This window comes from Hemicordylus capensis, chromosome 16, assembly GCF_027244095.1.
Source record: "Hemicordylus capensis ecotype Gifberg chromosome 16, rHemCap1.1.pri, whole genome shotgun sequence".
In the NCBI taxonomy this organism is placed as follows: domain Eukaryota; kingdom Metazoa; phylum Chordata; class Lepidosauria; order Squamata; family Cordylidae; genus Hemicordylus; species Hemicordylus capensis.
The window spans coordinates 15859838-15881203 of NC_069672.1; the positions used below are offsets into that span (position 1 = coordinate 15859838).

A 21366-nucleotide genomic window follows, 5' to 3' on the forward strand; every position below is an offset into this window, starting at 1 on the left:
GTTGTTAGTGCCAATTAGCCGCCGAGCTGCAATTTCCAACGCGCCTTCAAAAGCAGGGGAAGTGTCGGAACAGATCCATCTGCATGTTATCACGGGTATGTGCACCACAAGTCTCTCTTGTCCAGCTCCTTGGCAGAGTGGGAGCCAGCCCTCTCCATTCACCTCTGTCTACAGTCACTCACCAGGCAGGCCACCTCCTAGCATGCAGAGCATCAGAGTTCTTGCAGAATGGGACCGGAAGGTGTGCTTTCTGATTGATTTAAAAGCAGTGTATCAAGGAATTAAAATAAACTTTTAAGGTGCTTACAATACATGGATAAGGGAAAGGGCTGAAAAAGGAATAGCAGCAATGTCAGAATATCGTCCAAAAGTCATTTCAAACTGCAGAATGGAAAGCCGTGTAGAAAGCTTCCATAGTGTGTAAGGTATGATTTGTTAGATTTATATACTGCCTTTCATTAAAACAATCTCAGGTTGGTTTACAATCAACTTAAAAAACACAAAATTGTTAAAACAGTTAACAATAACAAATATTACATTGGAGTATAAGAAAAATAAATCTCTTTAAGAAGTTAAATACATACACAATAAAGTCATAAAACAGCACACCAGCAGCCTGGAGGAAAAGTGCTACTGATATTTAGGAACCTAGGAAGCTGTCTTATAGTGAGTCAGACTGTTGGTCCATCTAGCGCTTGGTGCTGCCACCAGATGGCAGCTAAAGGAAACCTCCATCTTCAGGCGCAGTCTATCACTGCATGAGAAAGCCTGGGCGCAAACAACTGGCGGGGGGATCTGTTGCCTTCCATGCCTGCTTCCCGGCAGCCCTTGGAGAAAAAGAAAGAGAAAGAGAAAGCCTTCGGGTCTCCCACCGGCCGGCCATGCTCAGCGTGGATTCTTTGGTGAGTTCTCAGAAGTTCAGGCTCTCCTATTAAGTCCTTCAATCCATCCGGCGGCGTCCGATTGGCCGGGACGTTGCGGCGCGGCGTGCTGATTGGCTGCGGCGGCTCCCGCCCCTTCCTCGAAGAGGGAAAGGGCTAGACCATTTGCCGCTCTTAAAGGAGGGGGGGATATTTTTCCAGCTAGGAAATATCGGGGAGGATCCGGCCTCTGGAGGATGTGGGGAGGGTCGCCTCGATGATGTTCCCGAGCGACCCGCCTCTGCAGCCCCACTCTCTTCCCCGGGGGGACGCCATCCCCCTGCAGTCAAGGGAGCTCCTTTGCATTCCTGCAAACAGCTCCCCCCTCTCGGTGCATGAGAATGGTCCAGTCCACATTCGCGGGGGCGCCAGGCACGCGCTCTGCAGCTGCTCCCGGGCTCAGTTTCCCTCTTGCAACTCCTGTTTTGCAGAGCAGACCATGTTGCTGCTGCCTCGCTTGCAGAGAGCCTTGCCCAGGGTGGGGTGAGTGAGTGGGGGGTGAGGGCGGGGTGAGGGTGGGGCGGGGTGGGGGCCACAGCTGCTCTTCCCCCTTTCTCCTGCCCCCCAGAACTGCCAAGGGGGAGCCCGGCTGCAACCCTCCCCGCTATTGCAATGCCAGGACACCCCTTGCTAATCCTCGGGGGTTGTTTCTGGGGGGCAGAGAACCCTAACACCGCCCCCCACCCGCTGTCAGTAGGAGGTTCCTGCAGGGCAAGCGTTCTCGAACTCGGGTCCCCAGATGCCGTTGGACTACAACTCCCAGCATGCCCAGCAGCTGGGGTGGGGGAAAGATGGGAGTTGTAGTCCCACACTATCTGGGGACCCACGTTGGCGAACCCTTGCCCTGTAGGAAGGGGATTTTCCTTGTTTCTTTCTCCACGTTTGGGGGGGGGGGTGTATGTGTGTGTGGGGGGGATCTTTTTTCCAGTCACTCTTTCCCGTGGGCCAACAGCCTCTTATTCTGGGGATGTGCATCTGGGGTAACCCCCACCGAATATACCCCTAGCAGGAAATGACACTTCTCCCTTCATTTATGGGGCATCCCCTCAACACCCTCCCACCCACCCCCAGAACTGCTTGCTCCTTCTACCCATAAATAACTCCAAGACCAGTCTGCTCCCACCCAAGCAGTATTCTTGGAGCACAACGTAGGCAAAGAAAATCACCCTATTCTCTCTCCTCCTGCCCCCCTGCTTTGCGTCCAGTGCTAGGAGCAATCACCCCCTTACTTTAGGGAGAGTTATTCCTGGATCGCCCCTTTCGTCTCTGCTGCTGCTGCAAGGCTTTGCATGTTTGAACTGCACTGTTGTGCATCAGTACAGGGGTGGGGGTCTTTGAAATTGCAGGGGGGGCTGCAGCTCTGTTAAATCTTGTCTTCGGACAGTCACCGGCTTCCCAGCTCCGCCAGCAGCAGGGCCTCCATTTCCAGGGCTTTATCCAGGCCCGGAAAATCTCCCATCTCCCCCAAAACCAGATAGTTTGAACTTTGGGGAAAAAACAGACTTCCACCCCCCCACCCCCACCCTTGCACTTCCCCCTTGTAGGGCAGGTGGGTGAGGCTGAAACCGGCATTTTTGCAAGATAGCCGGAGGGTAAGAGCTTTGTCAGAAGGTGCCTGTGATGAACTTTTTCTGGCATGTCGTCACCTGGTGGAAACTTTCCTCTTCCCGCTCTTCCATCAGACGTTAGGGTTGCTCAAGCTAGCAGTAGTCCCAAAATGAATTAAACGGATTGTTCTAGTGGCCTCTTTAACATAGTAGGAAGCTGCCTTACACTGAGTCAGACACTTAATCCATCTGACTCAGTGTCGCCTGCACGGGCTGGCAGCAGCTCTCCAGGCCAGGGCCTGAGAGAGGCGTCTTTCCCAGCCCTACCTGGAGATGCTGCCAAGGACTGAACTCTGGACCTCCTGCATACAAAGCAAATGCTCTACCACGGCCCCATCCCTGAGAGAAGCCAAGGATTCACGTAGGAAGCGGCCTTATGCTGAGTCAGACCTTGGTCTGTCTAGCTCAGTCTTCTCTACTCTGACTGGCAGCAGCTCTCCGCGGTTCCAAACAGGAGTTTTCCTTATGTCGTCTCCCATCCACATGCAAACTGGGGCAGAGCCTGCTTAGCGGAGGTATTTGGCCCCTTTGTGAGAATGGTTAAAAGGCTGTGGAAAGAAACAGAAACTGCGTTCCAGAGCAGAAACAAGCCCTTTTTCACAGAGCGCCATATTTCCTCTATGGAATTCTCTGCCACAGGATGTGGCGATGGCCACCAGCTTGGATGGCTTTAAAAGGGGCTTGGACAAATTCACGGAGGACAGGTCTATCGATGGCTACTAGTCTGGTGGCTGTGGGCCACCTCTAGCCTCGGAGGCAGGATGCCTCTCAATCCCAGTTGCAGGGGAGCAAAAATAGCCGGAGAGAGGGCATGCACAGACCTCTTGCCTGGGGGCTTCTCGGAGACATCTAATGGGCCGCTGTGGGAAACAGGATGCTGGACTGGATGGGCCTCCTTGGGCCTGATCCAGCAGGGCTGCTGTTCTGTTCTTACGATGAACATTTTGGTGCTGTCTTTCTCTTGTAAATAACTGAGTCAATATTGCCCCTCTAACCATAATAATGATTTTTGTTATGCTGGCTTTTCTTACGCTCCTCCCAGAGATTATCCCCCACTGATGTAATACAAAGGCAGATTTCGGAGTGTGATTTGGGGGACCACCCCACCCCGTCCAATATATTCCACGCTGAATCACCTCTCTTCTTCATACGCTTTCGCCTCCACCCTGCAACAGAACCTGGGTGCATGCTATCTTTGTTTATCGGCCGCACACCTTTCCTGGCGGCCCTTATCGGAGCTAATGAGGAGGGCTTGGACTTATCAGCGGAGCTAGAGATAGGAAAGCTCCAGCAGGGAAAGCAGTAAGCCATGCCACCCTCCTGGGAAGGCACACCCCCACACACACACGCACAACAGCTGCTGTGTTTTCCACGTGGGCGTCCTTCAGAACCTCGTTCCCTGAATTTGCAGCAAGGCTTCAGCTCGGGCTGTGCCTGGCGACCCGCTGGCCCCGAAATCTGCTGATGCAGAGAAGAGCACACACTTTGTCCCAGAACGGAGCTCCCTGAAACGTGCCGTTTACTGACCAAAGTTTTAAACTTTGGACTTAAGAAGCAGGAGCCCGTCAGGATAGTTTGTGCAGAGGGATGGCTTGCTTCATGTGCGAGAGACCCGCGTTACGCTAACGCTACGGCGACCTAGTAGAATGGTAATTCTTTTTTTTAAGTCAGAGGGCTCCTTGGAGGCCTTATAGTCTGACCCACTGCTCAGTGGAGGGGTCTGCCGGGGCATCCTTGAAAAATGGGCACCCAGCCCCTTTTTGAAAAGGAGAGCCCCACACTTCATGAGGCAGGCTGTTCCACTGCCAAACATGCACGGAGCTGAGAGAGACTCCTGCCCGAAACCCCGGAGAACGGCTGCCTGTCAGTGTGTGGACAGCCCCGAGCTAGATGGGCCAAGCGCTCGACTCAGTAGAAAGCAGCGGCCCTGGTCTTTTTCTCTGCCCTGCGTTTCTGTGTCTTGCCACTAGTGATACCTGTCAGCATTTCACATCTCCCTCCCATTGGACAGGGCTGAGACTATCTTGCTTAGCTTTCATGCCGCCTCTGTTTGCTTTGGCTGCTCTTATGGGACTGTTGGTTTAGCTGCTTAATGGCTGTAAGCAAAAGTGGAAAATGCACCTAATTATAGAAACGAAGCAAGCACCCCTGTGATCGGTCTATTTCCTGGCTTAATTTGAGCCATTGAGAACAGGACCGTAACTCAGTGGTAGTGCCTCTGCTGGGCCTGTGGATGGTCCCGGGTTCAATCCCTGGCAGCGTCTCCGCATAGGCTGGGAAAGACCCCTGGGCCTGAAAGCTCGGAGAAGCCGCTGCCAGTCAGTGCAGGCAAGCTTGAGCTAGATGGACCGAGGGCTGACTCGGTAGGAGGCAGCTTCCTATGCTCCTGTGTAGTGAAAGACACTCTTGGGGGAAGACCGTAGCTGAATGGTAGAGCGTCCGCTGGGAAAGATCCCTCCTGGAAATGTATGTATTTAGTTAGTTATTCGATTCCGGGGGAGCTGCTGCCAGTCAGTGTAGGCAATACTGAGCTGGCTAGACCAAGGGTCTGACTCGGATGGCAGCTGTAGGTGTTCAGCATCCATAGCTCAGAGGCAGAGTTTTGCAAGCAGATGGTCCCAGGTTCAGTTCCTGGCAGGGTCTGTGCATAGGGCTGGGAAAGACCCTTCTCTGCCCGAAACCTTTGCTGCTTGGGGTTCTTTTCTGATGCCGTCTGCTTTGGGGGAAGCCACCTGCACCTTTCACGCTGTGGGGCCTGCAGGGCGGAGAGCTCCCGCCGATGATGACCAGGTGATGATGATGCCAGAGCAGACCAGGTGTCCTTGAGGCACCGAAGAATCCCAAAGGGGCCTCTCTCACAAATCCCGCCAACTCCCGACTCTTTCCTCTCTTTCTCTCTCTGTCCCCTTCCCCAGGCTGCGATGGCAGCACCGGGCCGCCATCGAGGTGGCCAACGAGCCCGTCTTGGAGTTCAAGGCTGGCAGTCCCGAGCGAGCCGCTCTCCAGAAGGTACAGTGCTTCAACGACAGCAACAACAAATATTTATATACCACTTTTCAACAAAAGTTGAAAGTTTGCAAAGCGGTTTCCATAGATAAATAATAAATAGATAGATAGATAAGATGGCTCCCTGTCCCCGAAGGGCTCACAATCTGAAGAGAAACCGAGGATAGACACCAGCCACAGTCTCTGGAGGGATGCTGTGCTGGGGGTGGATAGGGCCAGTTGCTCTCCTCCTGCTCAATAAAGAGAATCACCATGTTAAAAGGTTCCTCTTTGCCCAGTTAGCAGGGGTTTCAGTTGAGTTGGGTTAGGGTTCAGTTTCAGTTGAGTTGTAGTTCAGCAATTACTGGAGAACCACGGGTGGGGTGACCCCAACCTATAGACAGTGCCCTAAAAACAGCTTGAACTTTACATGCCCTCCCTTTCCCCTCTGTTCATATCAAAGATGAATTCAGTGTGTGCTCTTAACCACATAAGAAGCAAATGGCAAGAATATACTGGTTTTTCTTTTGCCCCGTTCCGTAGGCTCTGAACGACCTGAAGGGCAAGACCGAAGCTATCCCGTGTGTCGTTGGGGGCGAGGAGGTGTGGACGGCTGATGTGCAGTATCAAGTGTCGGTGAGTTCCACTGGCGTGCATCACCTTTTTTGTTTCCATCTCTCAATAGCAGTACTCCATAGAGCGGTAATGAAATGTCACCACATTTTTGAAAGAGCTGGCCAAAGAAAGCATTCATATGTGCTCTTGAACATTTGGTTTGAAAGTTCATTTTGAAAGATGCTTCAAAAACCAAAACCTTAAAATCTCGTTGATTTAAAGCTAGTGGTCATCGCCACATCCTGTGGCAGAGCATTCCATAGAGGAAATATGGCACTCTGTGAAAAAGTCCTTCCTCTTGTCTCTGCTCTGGAATGCAATTTTCTGTTTCTTTCCACAGCCTTTTAACCATTCTCACAAAGTGGCCAAATACTGTTATGCTGATAAGGTGAGTACCGTCTGCTCCGCAGTCCGTCTGACCTGGGCGGTTTTGTGTTGGTGACTCCCAATTCCTGTGTTTCCGGGCGCTGGTCGGGTCAGGAGCGTGACCTTTTCTTTCCACCCCCTAGGACTTGCTGAACAAGGCCATCAACGCGGCCATGGCCGCCCGGACGGAGTGGGATTTACGCCCCGTCCAGGACCGTGCGGAGATCTTTTTCAAAGCGGCAGACTTGCTGAGCGGGCCCCGGAGAGCAGAAATCTTGGCCAAGACCATGATTGGACAGGTCAGAGTTCGTGGGCCAAAAACCGTGGCAAGGGACCAGGGCAGCAGAAGCTGGTGCTAGGATTTCACGGGTTACCCCCCCAGGCTGTGTTTGTATGAAAACTGAGTTAAAAAATACAGAATGCGTCCACCTTGGTGGTTGTTCTTAAGGCAAGAGGAGGCCAGGGTAAACCAGAGAGCTGGTCTGGTGGTAGCAAGCATGAATTGTCCCCTCCGCTAAGCAGGCTCTGCCCTGGTTTGCAGTTGGATGGGAGATGACTTGTGAGCACTGTAAGATATTCCCCTCAGGGCTGGGGCCGCTCTGGGAAGAGCCCCTGTCTGCTTGCATGAAGAAGGCCCCAAGTTCCCTCCCTGGCAGCATCTCCAAGATAGGGCTGAGAGAGAGACTCCTGCCTGCAGCCTTGGAGAAGCTGCTGCCAGTCTGTGAAGACAATACTGAGCTAAACAGACCAATGATCTGATTCAGTATATGGCAGCTTGCTATGATCCTATGTGGTTAGCCGTAACACTTAAGAGCCTGAGTGTTGAGCTGGAAGTTTCTGGTCCAGATTTTTATCTTGGCCATGAACTCACTAGCGCTCTATGAGCCACAGCTCAGCAGCAGAACACCTGCTTGGTTTACCTGGATTGGGCAGAATTTTGCCAAGAGGTTGCTGGTTCCTGACCCCTGCCATAGCAGCGTCCAGGCAAGTCCTCCGTTTTTTAAAAAAGCCATTGTGACCCGTCTCTGCTTTCCCAGGCAAAAACGGTCATCCAGGCAGAGATCGACGCGGCCGCGGAGCTGATCGACTTCTTCCGGTTCAACGCCAAATACGCCGTGGGGTTGGAGGACCAGCAGCCTCTCAGCGTGCCTCCCAGCACCAACAGCATGGTTTATCGGGGGCTAGAGGTACGGCCCAAGACGGGGAACCCTCTTCCAATGGGCCCGTTTTGCTGCTTTGCTCTAACGCAGCTGGGGAACGACTTCTTGAGGCAGCCCAGCAGGGCTGGCTCCTGGACCTTAGTAGATCAGGGGTATTTATTTGCCAGCTTAAGATCTTAAACGCACTTCTGGAATATATGGAGCCAGCTATGGCTGAGCTTTTAAGAATTTGTTTGTAGCTGCCACAAAAGCTCGGGCATTTTTACCATTGCTGAAATTCGGCGCTCAGGAAGCCGTGGTAGCTGTGTCCCTCCAGGACATGGCTACCACCAAACCCCATAAACCCCATAGACCTTCTCCAGGAAGCTGTATTCCCTGCCACCCACCACCAAACCCATAGACCTCCCATAAATGACTCTGATCTTGCCCCTAATACAGAGAACTATCCTCTAAAACCCCATAGATCTCCTGCTCATTTAAACAACTTCCTTCCCTATTGTCCCTTATGCCTGCAGCCATTCTCAAACCTGAGCCCCTTAGCGCAGTGGGGGAGGGCGGGAAAGGGGGGGGAAAGGGTAACTTGTTAATGTTATTATTATTATTATTTATTTAATAATAAACTTTATTTGTTAGCTGTCCCGTAACAAATTCTTCTCTGGGCGGGCTCACAACACAACATTAAAACATCCCATCAAAGCACATAACACTGTAACGTTAGAGAGCTGCTGCCAGTCTGTGTAGACAACTCTGAGCTGGGTGGACCGAGGGTCAGACTCGGCATAAACTTGGCAGCTTCCCAAGTTCCTCTGAGACGCTTTCCCCGTCCTCCCGAGACCGCCAGTTGCGGGGTGCGATGATCTCCTTTCTCTCTGCTCCTTCAGGGTTTCGTCGCTGCCGTCTCCCCCTTCAACTTCACCGCCATCGGAGGCAACCTGGCGGGAGCTCCGGCTTTGATGGTGAGCGTCCGGGACTGCGCCTCGTTTCTCCGGGCGGCATTTCAAGGAGAACGGCTCCCTCTGCACGGTGTATCTTGCCGGAACCAGCCAGGCGCTTGGGAGCCCTGGGGGGTCTCTCCTGCTGGCGGCTGAGCTGCACATCCAAAGAGAAACGTTCCAGTTCTTCTTTTAAAAAACCCCTGAGCGTTCGGCAGGTCGTAGCTAGAAAGTTCTGTAACGGGCCGGAACCCACCACGGTTAGCTGGAGACGAATTGGGGAGGGTGGCCAGAGGAAATATTTTGGAACGCCGTAAGTTGTGTGTGTGTTTTGTTTGGGGCAAAGGTCTGCCCCCTTTCTGTATGTCTGCATTCAGGTTCCTACCCACCACCCTCCAGATTTTAGCCAAGATTTGTAGGAGCCCAGCCTAGAATCCGTTTTCATCTGCCCAAGCAGACGAACCTTTAGAAGAGCATGTGCAAAGTGTTCTTCATGGGCCACTCTCCGGACTTGAGAATATCTTTGCTATATTGGACCAAAGCTCCATTGAGGGTAGAGAGGTTGTCTTGCAGGAGCGAGCGTGAGTTGTCCCTTTGCTAAGCAAGGCTTGCCTTGGTTTGCATTTGGATGGGTGACTACAGTTGTGCTCGGTAAGATATTTCCAGAGGCTGGCTTTGCATGCAGTTCCTCTGCCTCAATGAGGACTAGAACCTTGCAGTGGGTTTGCAAAGGCAGTCCTGCGGTGGAAGCTCATGAGAAACGTGCAGGGGAAGACGGCCGTTGCTTCCTGCCTCCTTCTCCCCTAACGTGACCCTGTCCATGTTCTTTCTCCCGCCAGGGGAACGTGGTTCTCTGGAAACCCAGCGACACAGCACTCCTGTCCAGTTACGCCGTCTACAAGATCCTCCTGGAAGCCGGGCTGCCTCCCAACGTCGTTCAGTTTGTTCCGGCCAGCGGGCCCGTTTTTGGAGACACGGTGACGGCCTCAGAGCACTTCTGCGGACTGAATTTCACCGGGAGTGTGCCGTGAGTAGGGAGCCCCATCGGAGGGCCCTGATGCTTGTGGGGTGGAGCTGGGAGCCTCTTTGGTAGTGAGCAGGGGTGGTCGAGACGCCGCAAAGAAGCTGCCGTATACCGAGTCAGACCCTTGGTCCATCTGGCTCAGTATTGTCTACACTGACTGGCAGCAGCTCTCCAAGGTTTCAGGCTCAGGGGTCTTTCCCAGCCCTCCCTGGAGATGCTGCCAGAGATCGAACCGGGGACCTTCTGCATGCAAATCAGATGCCCTACTTCTGAGCTACAGCGGTAAGACCCCTTGCCAGGGCTTTGCGCCACTACAGAAACTTAACTTGAGTCTGAACTCGGGGCTTTTTTTTTTGGTAAGTGAAGGATGAGATTCCTTGCGTCTTTGCTGGAAGCCATCTTTGAAGGCACGCAAGTTGCTCAGCTTCCTCTTTACCGGCCACCGCTTCCTGGGAGCCGTAGTTATGGGCTCGCGCCCGACTCGACTTCCTGTCCAGAGCTGCCACTTCCTGTCCGCCGCGAAAGAGAAGAGGCAGAGAGAGAAGTGCTTCGGCTCGTTCTCTCTCCCCCTCTCTCACGCCTCTTCTTTTTGATTCCAAGTGTGACGAAACTCTTGCTTTTCAAAACAATAAAAATGCTAATGGCCTCGCACCAGGAGTTCCACTCGCTGCCGCTAATTTATGAGCTCCCCATCTTTAAGGAGCAGGGCGCATCCGACCGTGGCATTCGGAGTTTTAGTGGAGGCCTCTGTGGTTTTAATAGACTTTGCAGTCTTGGAGAGTCGGAGGTGGTGGGCAGGCTGAGATGCGAGGAGGACGGGTGGGGTGGAAACGGTAGCCCTAAAAAAAAATCTAGAGGAAGAAAGCACCTACTCAGAGAAGTTGTAACTGGCTAGGAACAGGAGAGGAATTTGGCTTACGGCTGTGGATGCTCAAGTTTCTAGTCCCTTGGCTAACTGGAGGGTTGGGGCGTCTGGAAATGTCGGAGTGCAGTCCCACAAGATTCTGGGTTTTTTTGCAATTGACATCCAGACTAACATTTCATGCGCTCAGTAGTGCTGCACACATGCAGTGGGAATGGGGTGGTTCTCAGTCCTCTCTTCCATCTGCAGTCCACCCAAAAATAGGTCCCTGAGGGTGCCACAGCCCTCGGGGACATATTTTCAAGAGGCACAGAGGCTTGCAGAGGGAAGGGGGGAATTGGCCAAAGTCACCTCTTCTCTGTTGCAAACGCAAATAGTTATTCACTACACATACTGTAAAATTGTGAACTGCCCAGGGACTTTTTTATGTATGGGGTGGTATAGAAATGTACTAAATAAATAATAAATGAATAGATAAATTAGTCTGGGTGTCAGCCAGTCAATCAAAGTTTATTCTGATCATTGACCAGCAAAAGGGCACAATGACACAGTAACCTAACAACTTCTATCTATTCTTAAACAACCTCTTCTATTCTATACAACTTCTATTTAAGCATTCATAGATTGGGAGCTACTTGAATAAATAGTAAAGAATAGTAGTAGAAAATAGTAAAGAAAATTCAGCCAGGGAGTTGCACAGATTTCCAGATAGCTTGGTTACTTGATGACAGATCTGATCCTCAGGTCACCAGTCCAGTTGGACGGTCAGGTTGAAGACCCCAGAACACTGAGTCTCTCCCCCTTTTTATACCCAGGTTGTTTATTTCTAAGGTTTGGGGACTTTCCACTGACTTATTACCTTCCTTCCTCTTTCCTGCTAACTTTTCCCGGGCAAAGGTCCCCGGAGACTCCACAGAATATCAAAACCAACCAGAAATCCTCTGTTCCCGGCTTTCCTTCTCATCTCTTGATTATCCACCCTCCTGGAAATCTTTCTCAGCCTGTGGCACACGCGTCCACCCTGAAAGCTTAGCTCTTTGTACTTGCTGGGTTTTAAGTTTCTCTTTTGCAAAGTGTGCCTCCCAGCTTTTGCCGTAAAGAGCTCAAAGCCTCCTTAACTGATGGCATGTTAGCGGAGGCCTAGTCAATATACAAGCCAGCAATGGCTCTCTTGACCAGTGGGGAGAGATGGTTCCAGGAATGGGGGGCAGAGGGCGTGTGGGATCCTGTCCGTTGTGTCCACCTCTGGCTGCAGTCCGAGAAAGTGTCGTCTTTTGTCAGGGGCCCTTCGCCTCCTTTCTCTCTCCCCCATTTTCAGGACCTTCAAACGCCTCTGGAAGCAGGTCTCTGAAAACCTCGATCGGTACCGCACCTTCCCGCGGATGGCTGGAGGTCAGTTCTTGGGGCTTTTTCCTTCACTGCATAAGGTGGAAAGGCGCAGGGGGTCCTGTTGTCTCTTCCTCCAAAGGGTTTCTCTCTCATCCACCTCATAGAAGCTGCTGTAAATTTGCCCATGAGATGTCATTATGACTGCATAAGTGGACCGAAATGCTGCACATTTGTCTATCCTTCCTTCCTTTTTATTTGCAACTCTATCTATACAGAGTCTGACCCTGGGTCCATCTCGCTCAGCATTGTCTTCACAGACTGGCAGCGGCTTCTCTAAGGTTGCAGGCAGGAGTCTCTCTCAGCCCTCTCTTGGAGATGCTGCCAGGGAGGGAATGTGGAACCTTCTGCTCTTCCCAGAGTGGCTCCATCGCCTAAGGGGAATCTCTTCCAGGGCTCACACTTCTAGTCTCCCATTCATAAGCAACCAGGGTGGACCCTGCTTAGCTAAGGGGACCAGTCCTGCTTGCTGCCACCAGACCAGCTCTCCGCTCAGTCAGTTTTGGGCTCTGCTCGGGTTGAATCAGGAAGGCCCCGCTCCGATGAACACACATGGTGCGCAACGCACACTGCCTTGATCCTGCCGCCCAGAACAAAACTCATTTCTGCACAGAGAGGAGGCAACCGAGCAGGAACGTTGTGCGTCTTCTCCCCCCCCCAGAGTGCGGCGGGAAGAACTTCCACTTCGTCCACGCCTCGGCCGACGTGCCCAGCGTGGTGAGCGGGACGCTGCGCTCGGCCTTCGAGTTCGGGGGCCAGAAGTGCTCCGCCTGCTCCCGCCTCTACGCCCCCGACGCGCTGTGGCCCCGCATCAAAGCCGGCCTGCTGGAGGAGCTCCGGAAGATCAAAGTGGGCGACGTGAGTGGAAGCGGCTCCCCTCCGGAGGGGCCTTTGCCGCTCAGCGGGAGGCTGATGGGATTAGGATTCCCACTGAAGGGCCGTCTTTATCTGGCGCTGCTCCCTCCCCACACTCTGCCCCCCAAGTACTCTCGCTATTTTGGGCGGCGGCGGCGGCGAGAAATGAACGGGTAGCAAAGGCAGCGGAGGAGGGATGGTGCTGTGCAGCCGCCATCGCCAGGGAGAGATCGGGAGGTGTCCCCTGCTCCCTTTCCTCTAAACGTGGGGGGATTTCCGCCCTCCCTGCCCCACTGATAAAGGAAGAGCCCCCCGCCCCCCAGTCTTCAGAGCTAAGGCACGGACTCAAACGGAGTCGTACCGCCGAGACGGGTCAGCGGGGTGTGGTGGTTGGAGTGTTGGCCTCAGACCGGGGAGACCCGAGTTCGAAACCCCGTCCAGCCAGGAAACCCGCTGGGTGCCTCTGGGCCAGTCACTTCTCTCTCAGCCTAGCCTGCCTCACAGGGTTGCTGTGAGGAGGAGGAGCATAACCACATGCGCCAGTCTGGGCTCCTGGGAAGAAGAGTGGGGCGTCAGAGGGGCTCTTACCCCTGGCCTTCGGGGCCAAAGTCCAAGGCCTCCACAGCCCCTGGGGGCCCCCACCTCCTCTTTAGTCTGTCTCGGGGTGTGTCGTTGCCTGGTGGGGCACGATGATGCTTAATTTGCAGGGGAAGGGGGCCTCCAAAGGCCTTGAGGTCCAGGCTCCGAGATTGCCTAGGTATACATGTAAGAATAAATCTGATCCTAAGACCGTCTGCTCGGGCTGGCAGCCTCTTTCCAGGGTCCCAGACAGAGAGAGTCTTCCCCTGCTGTCTGCAGCCCTTTAGCCGGAGACCGAACCAGAGCAAAGGAGCTTGTGGTAACTCCAGGGCGGGGTTCTTGCTCCCCCCAGCAATACGGAGTCAAGACCATCCGTCTGTCTGGCCCAGTAATGTCTGCTCTGACTGGCAGCAGCTCTCTGGTGGAAGAAGAGGTCTTCCCCAGCCCGGTCGCCCAAGAGCTGTTGAGGCTCAGCCCCGGGAGGGACCCTCCGCCTGCAGAGCAGCCTCCACTCTGCTAGTTGGGGCTGCTGTCTCTTGTCATTTATCCTTCTGCTGGGCATATGAGGCTCCCTTGCCCACTGGCCCATCGAGGCTAGCCCTGTCCCCGGCAGAGAGGGGTCTGTCCCAGCCCGACCTGGGGGTGCTGCCACAGACTGCGCCTGGGGCCTTGGGCATGCTTCCTCCTGGTTTCCTGGGAGCTGGACCGGCATGCCACGTTTTCTCCCTGTGCTTCTCTCTCCAGCCGGTGGAGGATTTTGAGACGTTCTTTTCTGCAGTGATCGACGACAAGGTAAGGGCCTCGTTATCACCACCACCACCCTCCCCACACACACCCCCTCTGCCTTTGGCCTTCTGGCCACAGAGGTGCCTCTCTGGCAACTCCCAAAGGGATGTCAAGACACCTGTTCAGACCATGCCGGGTCTTGAAAGTCTGTGGTTTCATTGGCAACTTGGTCCTAGGAAACAGGGAGCATCTCCGTTCTCCCTCCCTCCCTTCCGTCTTTCTTTTGTCCTTCTCCCTCCCTCCTTTCTCTTTTCTCTCCTTCCTTCTTTCCTTCCTTCCTTCTCTCTCTCTCTCTCTCTCTCTCTTTCCTTCCGTCCTTCCTCCCTCCCTCAGACTCTGGCCCATGGAAGCCGCAAGGTGCTAGAACCCTTTAACCCAAACCTTTCCGATTTTGCTTTCGGAGAAAGCCGGGTGCCTTTGGCCGGGGCTGGTTCTGGCTGCCAGGAACGGAGCTCTTTCCTTCCAGGAAAAGCTCAGGGGTTCAGTTGGGGTGGTCTCTCATTGTCCCAAACTCAGCTCACTGGCAAGTTTGAACCTGAAACTTGGGAGGGCAACTTGGAGAGAGGGCTTATGAACCCCCAGTCTCGGTGCCGGGCTCATCAACCACGCAAGTCTCCTCCTGCTTTTATTTCCGTCCGGCGCAGGACCGTGGGTCTCGCACCCCCAGCCCGCCCCGTGGGCGCCCTTTCCCGTTGCACCTGGGCCCCTCCCCGGCTCCGGCTGCTGCGCGTTCCGAATTACCGGCTCTCCCTGCGTCCTCCTTCTCCCAGCGTTTGCTATCTCCACCTCCCAGGAGCTTGAGACTGCCTGGCTTCCCTTTTGCGGAGAGGAACCCTGCTGAGATTACGGCTGAGCCGGCAAAAGCTTTCTTTAAAAACACATTTTCACAGCTTAAGCGCAGGCATCTGTCAATAATGATAACCCCTCCGATCCCCCCCCCCTCCTCTCCTCCCCCCCCCCCATCGCCATCCATCCCTTTCCAGGGCTGGGACTCCTTTGAAGTTGCTCTTTCTTTTTGCTTCTCCTCCTGTTGGACTGAGCTGCTCCCTCGTGGTGCCTGTTGAGTTTGGGGACCAAACTGTCCTTCCTTTTGGGTCGTGGGGGGGGGTGGCGGGAAGGGGTCTGCCTTCATCTCCTGCTCGGGAGCTTCTGGTGGGCTACTGTGGGACAACGGGAGGTTGGACTAGAAAGGCCTCCTGGGGCCTGACCCCGCAGGGCTTCTAACATGGGAAACTGCTGTCTACTGAGTCAGTCCCTTGGTGCATCTAGTTCAGGATTGTCTGCACTGACTGGCAGCAGCACTCCAGTGTTTCCAGTGTGGTCTTTCCTGGGTCTTATTGCCAGAGATTGAAACTGGGGCCTTCTGCATGCAAAACAGGGACTTGACCACTGAGCTATAAATTCCATCTCTTATTTTCTTAGTTTGCCTTTCCAAATGTTGGTTGTTCTTTGTGCTCAGTGTGGCTACCAGCCTGTCCCCTGCATGCCCTTGGTTTCTCTCCTCTCCTCTCCTCTCCTTTCATTTCATATTAAACTTTGGCATTACACCCAACGTGGAAAGTTCAAACTGAGCTTGACCGCCAGTGATACCAGGGATCTTTTTTTAACCAGTGGCTAACCCACGATTAATTAGTAAAGATGAGTTATGCAATGCGAGTGGAGTCTTGTGGTAGCAAGCAATAAATTAACCCCCTTTGCTAAGCAGGGTCTGCCTTGGTTTGCTTTTGGATGGGGGGCTACATGCAAGCGCTGTAAGATACACCCCTTAGGGGACAGGGCTGTAGCTCAGCTTGAAGAAGGTCCCATGTTCAATCCCTGGCAGCATCTCTAGGTAGGGCTGGGAGAGACTCCTGCCCGAAACCTTGTGGAGCCTCTGCCAGTCAGTGTAGACAATACTGAGCTAGATGGACCAAGGGTCTGACTCAGTAGAAGGCGGCTTTCTCTGTTCCTAATTGGGGTACCAAGTTACTGCTCTTCCAGCTTTCGAACTTGGCGTGCTTTGGCAGAGTGTGTGGATAAAGAGAAGTTTGTGCAAGTGGGACCTGACTCTTCGTAGAGAGCGGGCAGTGCCATTCCAGCGGTCACAGTCACTCCTCCCTTTGCATCCTCTAGTCTTTCGGGCGCATCAAGAAGTGGATCAAACACGCGGAGACGTCGCCGAACCTCAGCATCCTTGCTGGGGGGAAGTGTGATGATAAGACGGGCTATTTTGTCCAACCCTGCATCATAGAGACGAAAGACCCCAAAGATCCCATCATGCAAGAGGTGAGACTTGGGAAATGCTCCACAGGCTAGAAAAAGCCCCTTTTGGTGGTCCGGGATCTCCTGATCTGGCTGGGCCAGCAAGCTGCAATACACCTCTCAGCCATGATCAGGGTGGCGCTGTAGAGTAGGTTTAGTAGTAGTAGTTGTTGTAATAAATAATAGCATTTTGTTGCTCTTTCAAGTTTTCACATAAACTATCTTGGAATCCTTTCAGTGATCTTGTAAGGTGAATTATTATCATCCTTGAATTGCAGCGAACACTATTGAGCTGAGAGAAAGCTAGCTTGAGTCCATGGCAGTTTCAAACAGGGGACTTTCTGATTTGTAGCCACTGCACTCTATCATTTTTACCCTGACTTGGCAGCCCCTTGAATCCTATACTTTATAAGCCGGTGCAGGTTCAGACATCACAACAAACCATGATTTGACTCCACAGACTGTGATTTGGTGTGATGTCTGAATGCAGCCATGTCTGAATGCAGCCATGACGATTCTTCAAAACTGAAGAATTGCCCCAAGAAACATGGCTGTCGTAGGAGCTCAAAAATAGCAATTCTCTGCTTTCCCTGTCTTGTGAAGTGTTAGGGTCGAAAATCCACACCATGCCATTTTGAGTCGGAAGCATGCAGAAGCTTTGACAACCCTGGGGAACGCTGTTCTCATAGAAGAGCTGACTCTTATTTTGTGTGTTTTGCTTCCCTGAACACAGGAGATTTTTGGCCCGGTCCTGACGGTGTATGTCTACCCGGAGAAGCAGTACAAAGACATCCTCCAACTGATAGACCACACTTCCCCGTACGGGCTCACGGGGGCAGTGTTCGCCCAGGATAAGTAAGCACCGGATTTCTCGCTCTCTCTGGTCTCATCCTGACCACCGTTAGGTGCTGAGGAGGTGAGGCCGGCTTATGCAGGGGGTGTGAGCCCTCCTTTGCCTTGGATTTGCGGCGGGTGTGTTGGGGAGATCCCGTGTGGCTTTCCCGGTGGACTGCAGTCTTGTTTTCGGCCACGGGACAGGGGCGCTGAACACCATCCCTTTCTAGTCCCCCTTGGTCTCAGAAGACCTGCAGACCGTGCAATAGCAGCCCACCCCTTAGCGCTGACCTCCTGTGCCGTGCGGGGTTCAGTTTATTTCCCTTTCTCTCTCAGAGCGGTCATTGCCGAGGCGACCCAGGTGCTCAGGAATGCGGCGGGCAATTTCTACATCAACGATAAGTCCACCGGCTCGGTCGTGGCCCAGCAGCCGTTCGGCGGTTCCCGGGCCTCGGGTGTGTGGGAGCAAACAGGAGCGGGAACTGGGACCCAGGGGTGGGGCGGTTGGGGTGGCGAGTTCTTCCATGGCAAATTTCTCCCCTGCCCTATTCTGGAGCGTCTCAGTGGAGAGAGGGAGATTTTCACTCCCTTGCTCCTCCTCCTCCTCAGTTCAGAGGCAGGCAGCTCCGACTGTCAGAGGCGGAGGACAGCTGTCTGCGTCTTCCTGCCCAGCCAATGGGCTTCCCAGACCCGTGTGGTTAGCTGCTGCTGGAAACAGGATGGAGGTGCTGGACAGACATTGGCTCGAAGAGACTCAGAAGGGCTACCCTAACCATAACCGGCTCTGATTTATCGGTGGTTATTCGCTGTTAGCTAAATAGAACCTCCAGATTCCAGCATAGTCTACCTTTGAATGCCATTGCTCAGGGAATAAGCAAGGAAAGGTTGTTGCCTTCATGCCATGCGCTGGTGGGCTTTCCCGTAGTGCCTGGCTGACCACTGTGGGATGCTGGACTTCTGGTCCTGTCCCTCAGGGCAGTGTTCATTGGCCACAATAGGATTGGCACCTCCTTGGATGGAGGCAGTGTAGCTCTGAGTAGCAGACGCTGGGATCAACAGGAGGAGATGAGTGTTGCCCTCATGCAGGTGCCAGAGGTGTTTGGCTGTCCCCCGATAGAAACGGGAAACTGGGTGAGGCGAACGCCTACGATTAAGGGTTATCTGGTGACATAAAGGAAGCACTTCTTCATACTGATTTGACTTACTGGAATTCACTTATTTGTTCATGGTTTTGGATGGCGTTTGGAAAAAGAGCTCTGTTCCAATTAGAAATGAAAACTTCAGAGGCCACAGGGGATAATGACAAGTTGTTTTGGAGGGTGGGCCCACAGCCTCTTCTCAACACCGCTGCAATTTCTGATCAACCCAAGTTGGGTTGGGAACCATTCTGGAACCCACACCTTTTTGCCTTAAACCATGAGGTCTAGCAACTTGGGTGTGCTCTTTAAAAGAAAACTCTTCTTCTCAGATTCCCATAACCCCCTTTCCCCCTTCAAAACAGGAACCAACGACAAACCCGGGAGTCCACACTACATCTTACGCTGGACGTCTCCTCAGGCGATCAAAGAGACCCACGTGCCCTTGGGGGACTGGAAATACCCCTACATGCAGTGAAGCAACTCAGCAGTGCCTTTGACGTTGGGGCCGTGGCTGTACTACTGACGCACAAACTCGCCACTCTCCAGAGCAATGTCTCGCAATGCACTCAAGTATTTAGGAATTGGTTTTCTTCCCCGCAGTGGGAACTAGGATCCCGTTTTCCCCATTTTGCAGGTGGAGTCGGGTGAGTGGGTTGTCTGAACTAATTGTAATGTTTGCCTTGGATTTTTTTTTTTTAAACAACCCCAATAACAATTTTCCATCTTGCCCGCCTGCCAGATTTTTATACCGTCCGTCAAAGAAGCTCCAATGACGTTCATGGACCTGCCTTCCTAAAACATCACACCCTTCTTTTTCCCATCCCAAATAGCACCCTCCCACTTGGAGGGGAAACATTAATTTCTCTGTCCGCCACATGCAGCAAAGTTTGGTTCCTAGAGAGGCATCTTCTTGCTGTGCAAGCCGGAACTGACTCGGCCATCTTGGAGTAGAGAAAACGGATCGTGAGCGCAAAGAACCGCAGGAGACTCAAAAGCATTTCAAGCAGGACCTGGGTCAACGTGTAACTACAAAATGCATGTTCTCCTGACCCTCCTCTTCTGAGCCCTGGGGAATTGTGGGTAGGATAGTTTTCGAATCCCTGCTCTTTCCCTATTGGCCAATGTAGGACCCGCCTTTCCGATGCTGGACAACGGAGGTCTCGTTTTTAAAGATGCATCCACTGCAGATTTGAACGTTCAGGAAGGAGCAGGTGAGGTTTTAAAGAACATCTCTCGGAGGGACAGGAACTGACAGAGAGAGACACAAAAACCAGGAAAAAGGCATGTAGTGGAAATGCAAAACCAAGCAATTGAGCCAAGATCTGTTAGCCACTAACTTGCAGCTTAGAGAAGAGAGATCTTTACATGCTCATAGGGTCTGATAGAGGCATATAACGCATAACAGGGTGTTAATTCCTACGGGAAGAGATGGTAAGAGGAGATCTTCAGAGCAGAGAGAGAGAGAGAGAGACTGTGGCGTGTCGTAGCCCATGTGAGAAAGATTGAGCCTGTTTGGGTCCAGTGTCCAAAGCGTTTGCTCTCTCCGGTCCCATGCTCATGAACGTCAGAGGCAAAAATGATCTTGGGTCCTGGCTGCTAGTGGGGAGATTGTGCCCTTGAAAGTGTTACTGTACAGAAAAGAAGAAAAAATATATATAGAGAAAATTATCACATCAAGGAGAAGGGCTGAAGCGAAGCCTTCTCTGTGATAGGTTAGATTTCCGCAGCCTGGAATTTCTTCAAGGGGGAAGTGTTTTGCATTCAGTGGGGCTCCACCTTTGCTCTGAAGCGCTCAGACTCTTAAAATGTAATAGGTTTCTTATTAAATTTAATAGGAAACCTATTAATTTAGTAGAACAGATTAACTGGTAATGTGTTCTCCTGGTAAATTAATGGGTTTCCTATTCAATCAGCGTCAGCTGTTTACAGAGTTCTTCACTCATGGAGTAGCTTCTGTGGGTCCACCAGCTGTTCCCCCCTGAAGGTGTCCTTGAGAAGACACCCCCTCCCCAAGAATCACTTTCATTCATATATATCGACAGCCTGCCCCCGCGATCTGAATGCTGCTATATCTTTGCCAAATGTTCTTGAATACTACTGCTTTTGTTACGAATTTTTGGGACAGAAAGGGGTCTCACCTGGCTGCCCCATAACTGTGGGTCAAATGAGGTGTGCAAGCTCTGTGTTTGGAACTCCCACACCTGCAGGGAGAGGTGGGGATGGATCGGGGCTGCAGAGGGAGGGGTGCCTAACTGATTTCCCCCCTGTGCTGTGGTTCCAATCAACACCCTCCCCACACACACATTTGCCGTAGACAGGAGAACAAAACAAATTTTCACCCCTTGCGGCTAATAGCAGGGGGCAATTTAAGTTGGGGAATTAGATGGGGGCGAATGGATAAGACCTCTCCTCCTTTTCCCCAGCCCCCTTTCAAATGGCCCGACTCCCACAGTTTCTTGGTTGCTTTCAGTTTGGCCCTGGGGGTTAAACCAAAAGTCTCAACACTGAATTTATTCCAAGTGCGAATGGGTGGCTGGGAACTTTCCCCCTTGGCTTCTTCGTGATCCCCCAGCTCCACAAGAGGGCACCGTGGCCTGGACACGGGATAAACGTGGACTTGATCTCTGCAATGCCGGGTTTTGTTGACGTGGACTCCAGATGTTGCTATTTGGCCGCCTTACTAGGAGGATGTTGGATGGCTAGACAGAGGGGGATACTGTTGTAGTGGGCAGGAATTGCAGCTTGTTAGATGATGATTGCTAATAAAAGAGTCTTTTTAAAATCCGCCAACGCTCTGGGCTTGATCCTTGTTGTTCGTGCGTGAGCGGGCTGGGTTTTTTCAAACTTTGCGTCGAAGGATGGTGTTTTGAGAAGTCAAGGGGGGCTTTCACCGGAACGAAGACCCATCTTTATGAAATCCCCAGTGGGGCTGTTGCATCGGGTTGAGGGTCATCTTTGACTGTATAAAGCTACCCTTTTCGTTAACTGGTGACACAGAGATTGAACCTGGGACCTTCTGCATGAAAAGCAGAGACGCTGCCTCTGAATCGTGGCCCTTCTCTGCACGGAGCTTAT

The 21366-nt window shown here is 52.6% G+C and overlaps 1 protein-coding gene across 1 annotated transcript; it reads left to right on the top strand.

Annotated features, from left to right (window-relative positions):
- Positions 1–1108: 1108 nt before the first annotated feature.
- On the top strand, positions 1109–21076 carry ALDH4A1 (aldehyde dehydrogenase 4 family member A1). Its single transcript, XM_053281378.1, has 15 exons — positions 1109–1403; positions 5443–5536; positions 6056–6148; positions 6468–6515; positions 6637–6792; positions 7531–7680; positions 8535–8609; positions 9425–9612; positions 11790–11863; positions 12519–12715; positions 14036–14083; positions 16190–16342; positions 17052–17173; positions 17489–17607; positions 18654–21076. The coding sequence occupies exons 1-15, from the start codon at positions 1138–1140 to the stop codon at positions 18764–18766; spliced, it is 1896 nt and encodes a 631-aa protein (XP_053137353.1). The 5' UTR covers positions 1109–1137; the 3' UTR covers positions 18767–21076.
- The last annotated feature ends 290 nt before the right edge of the window (positions 21077–21366 follow it).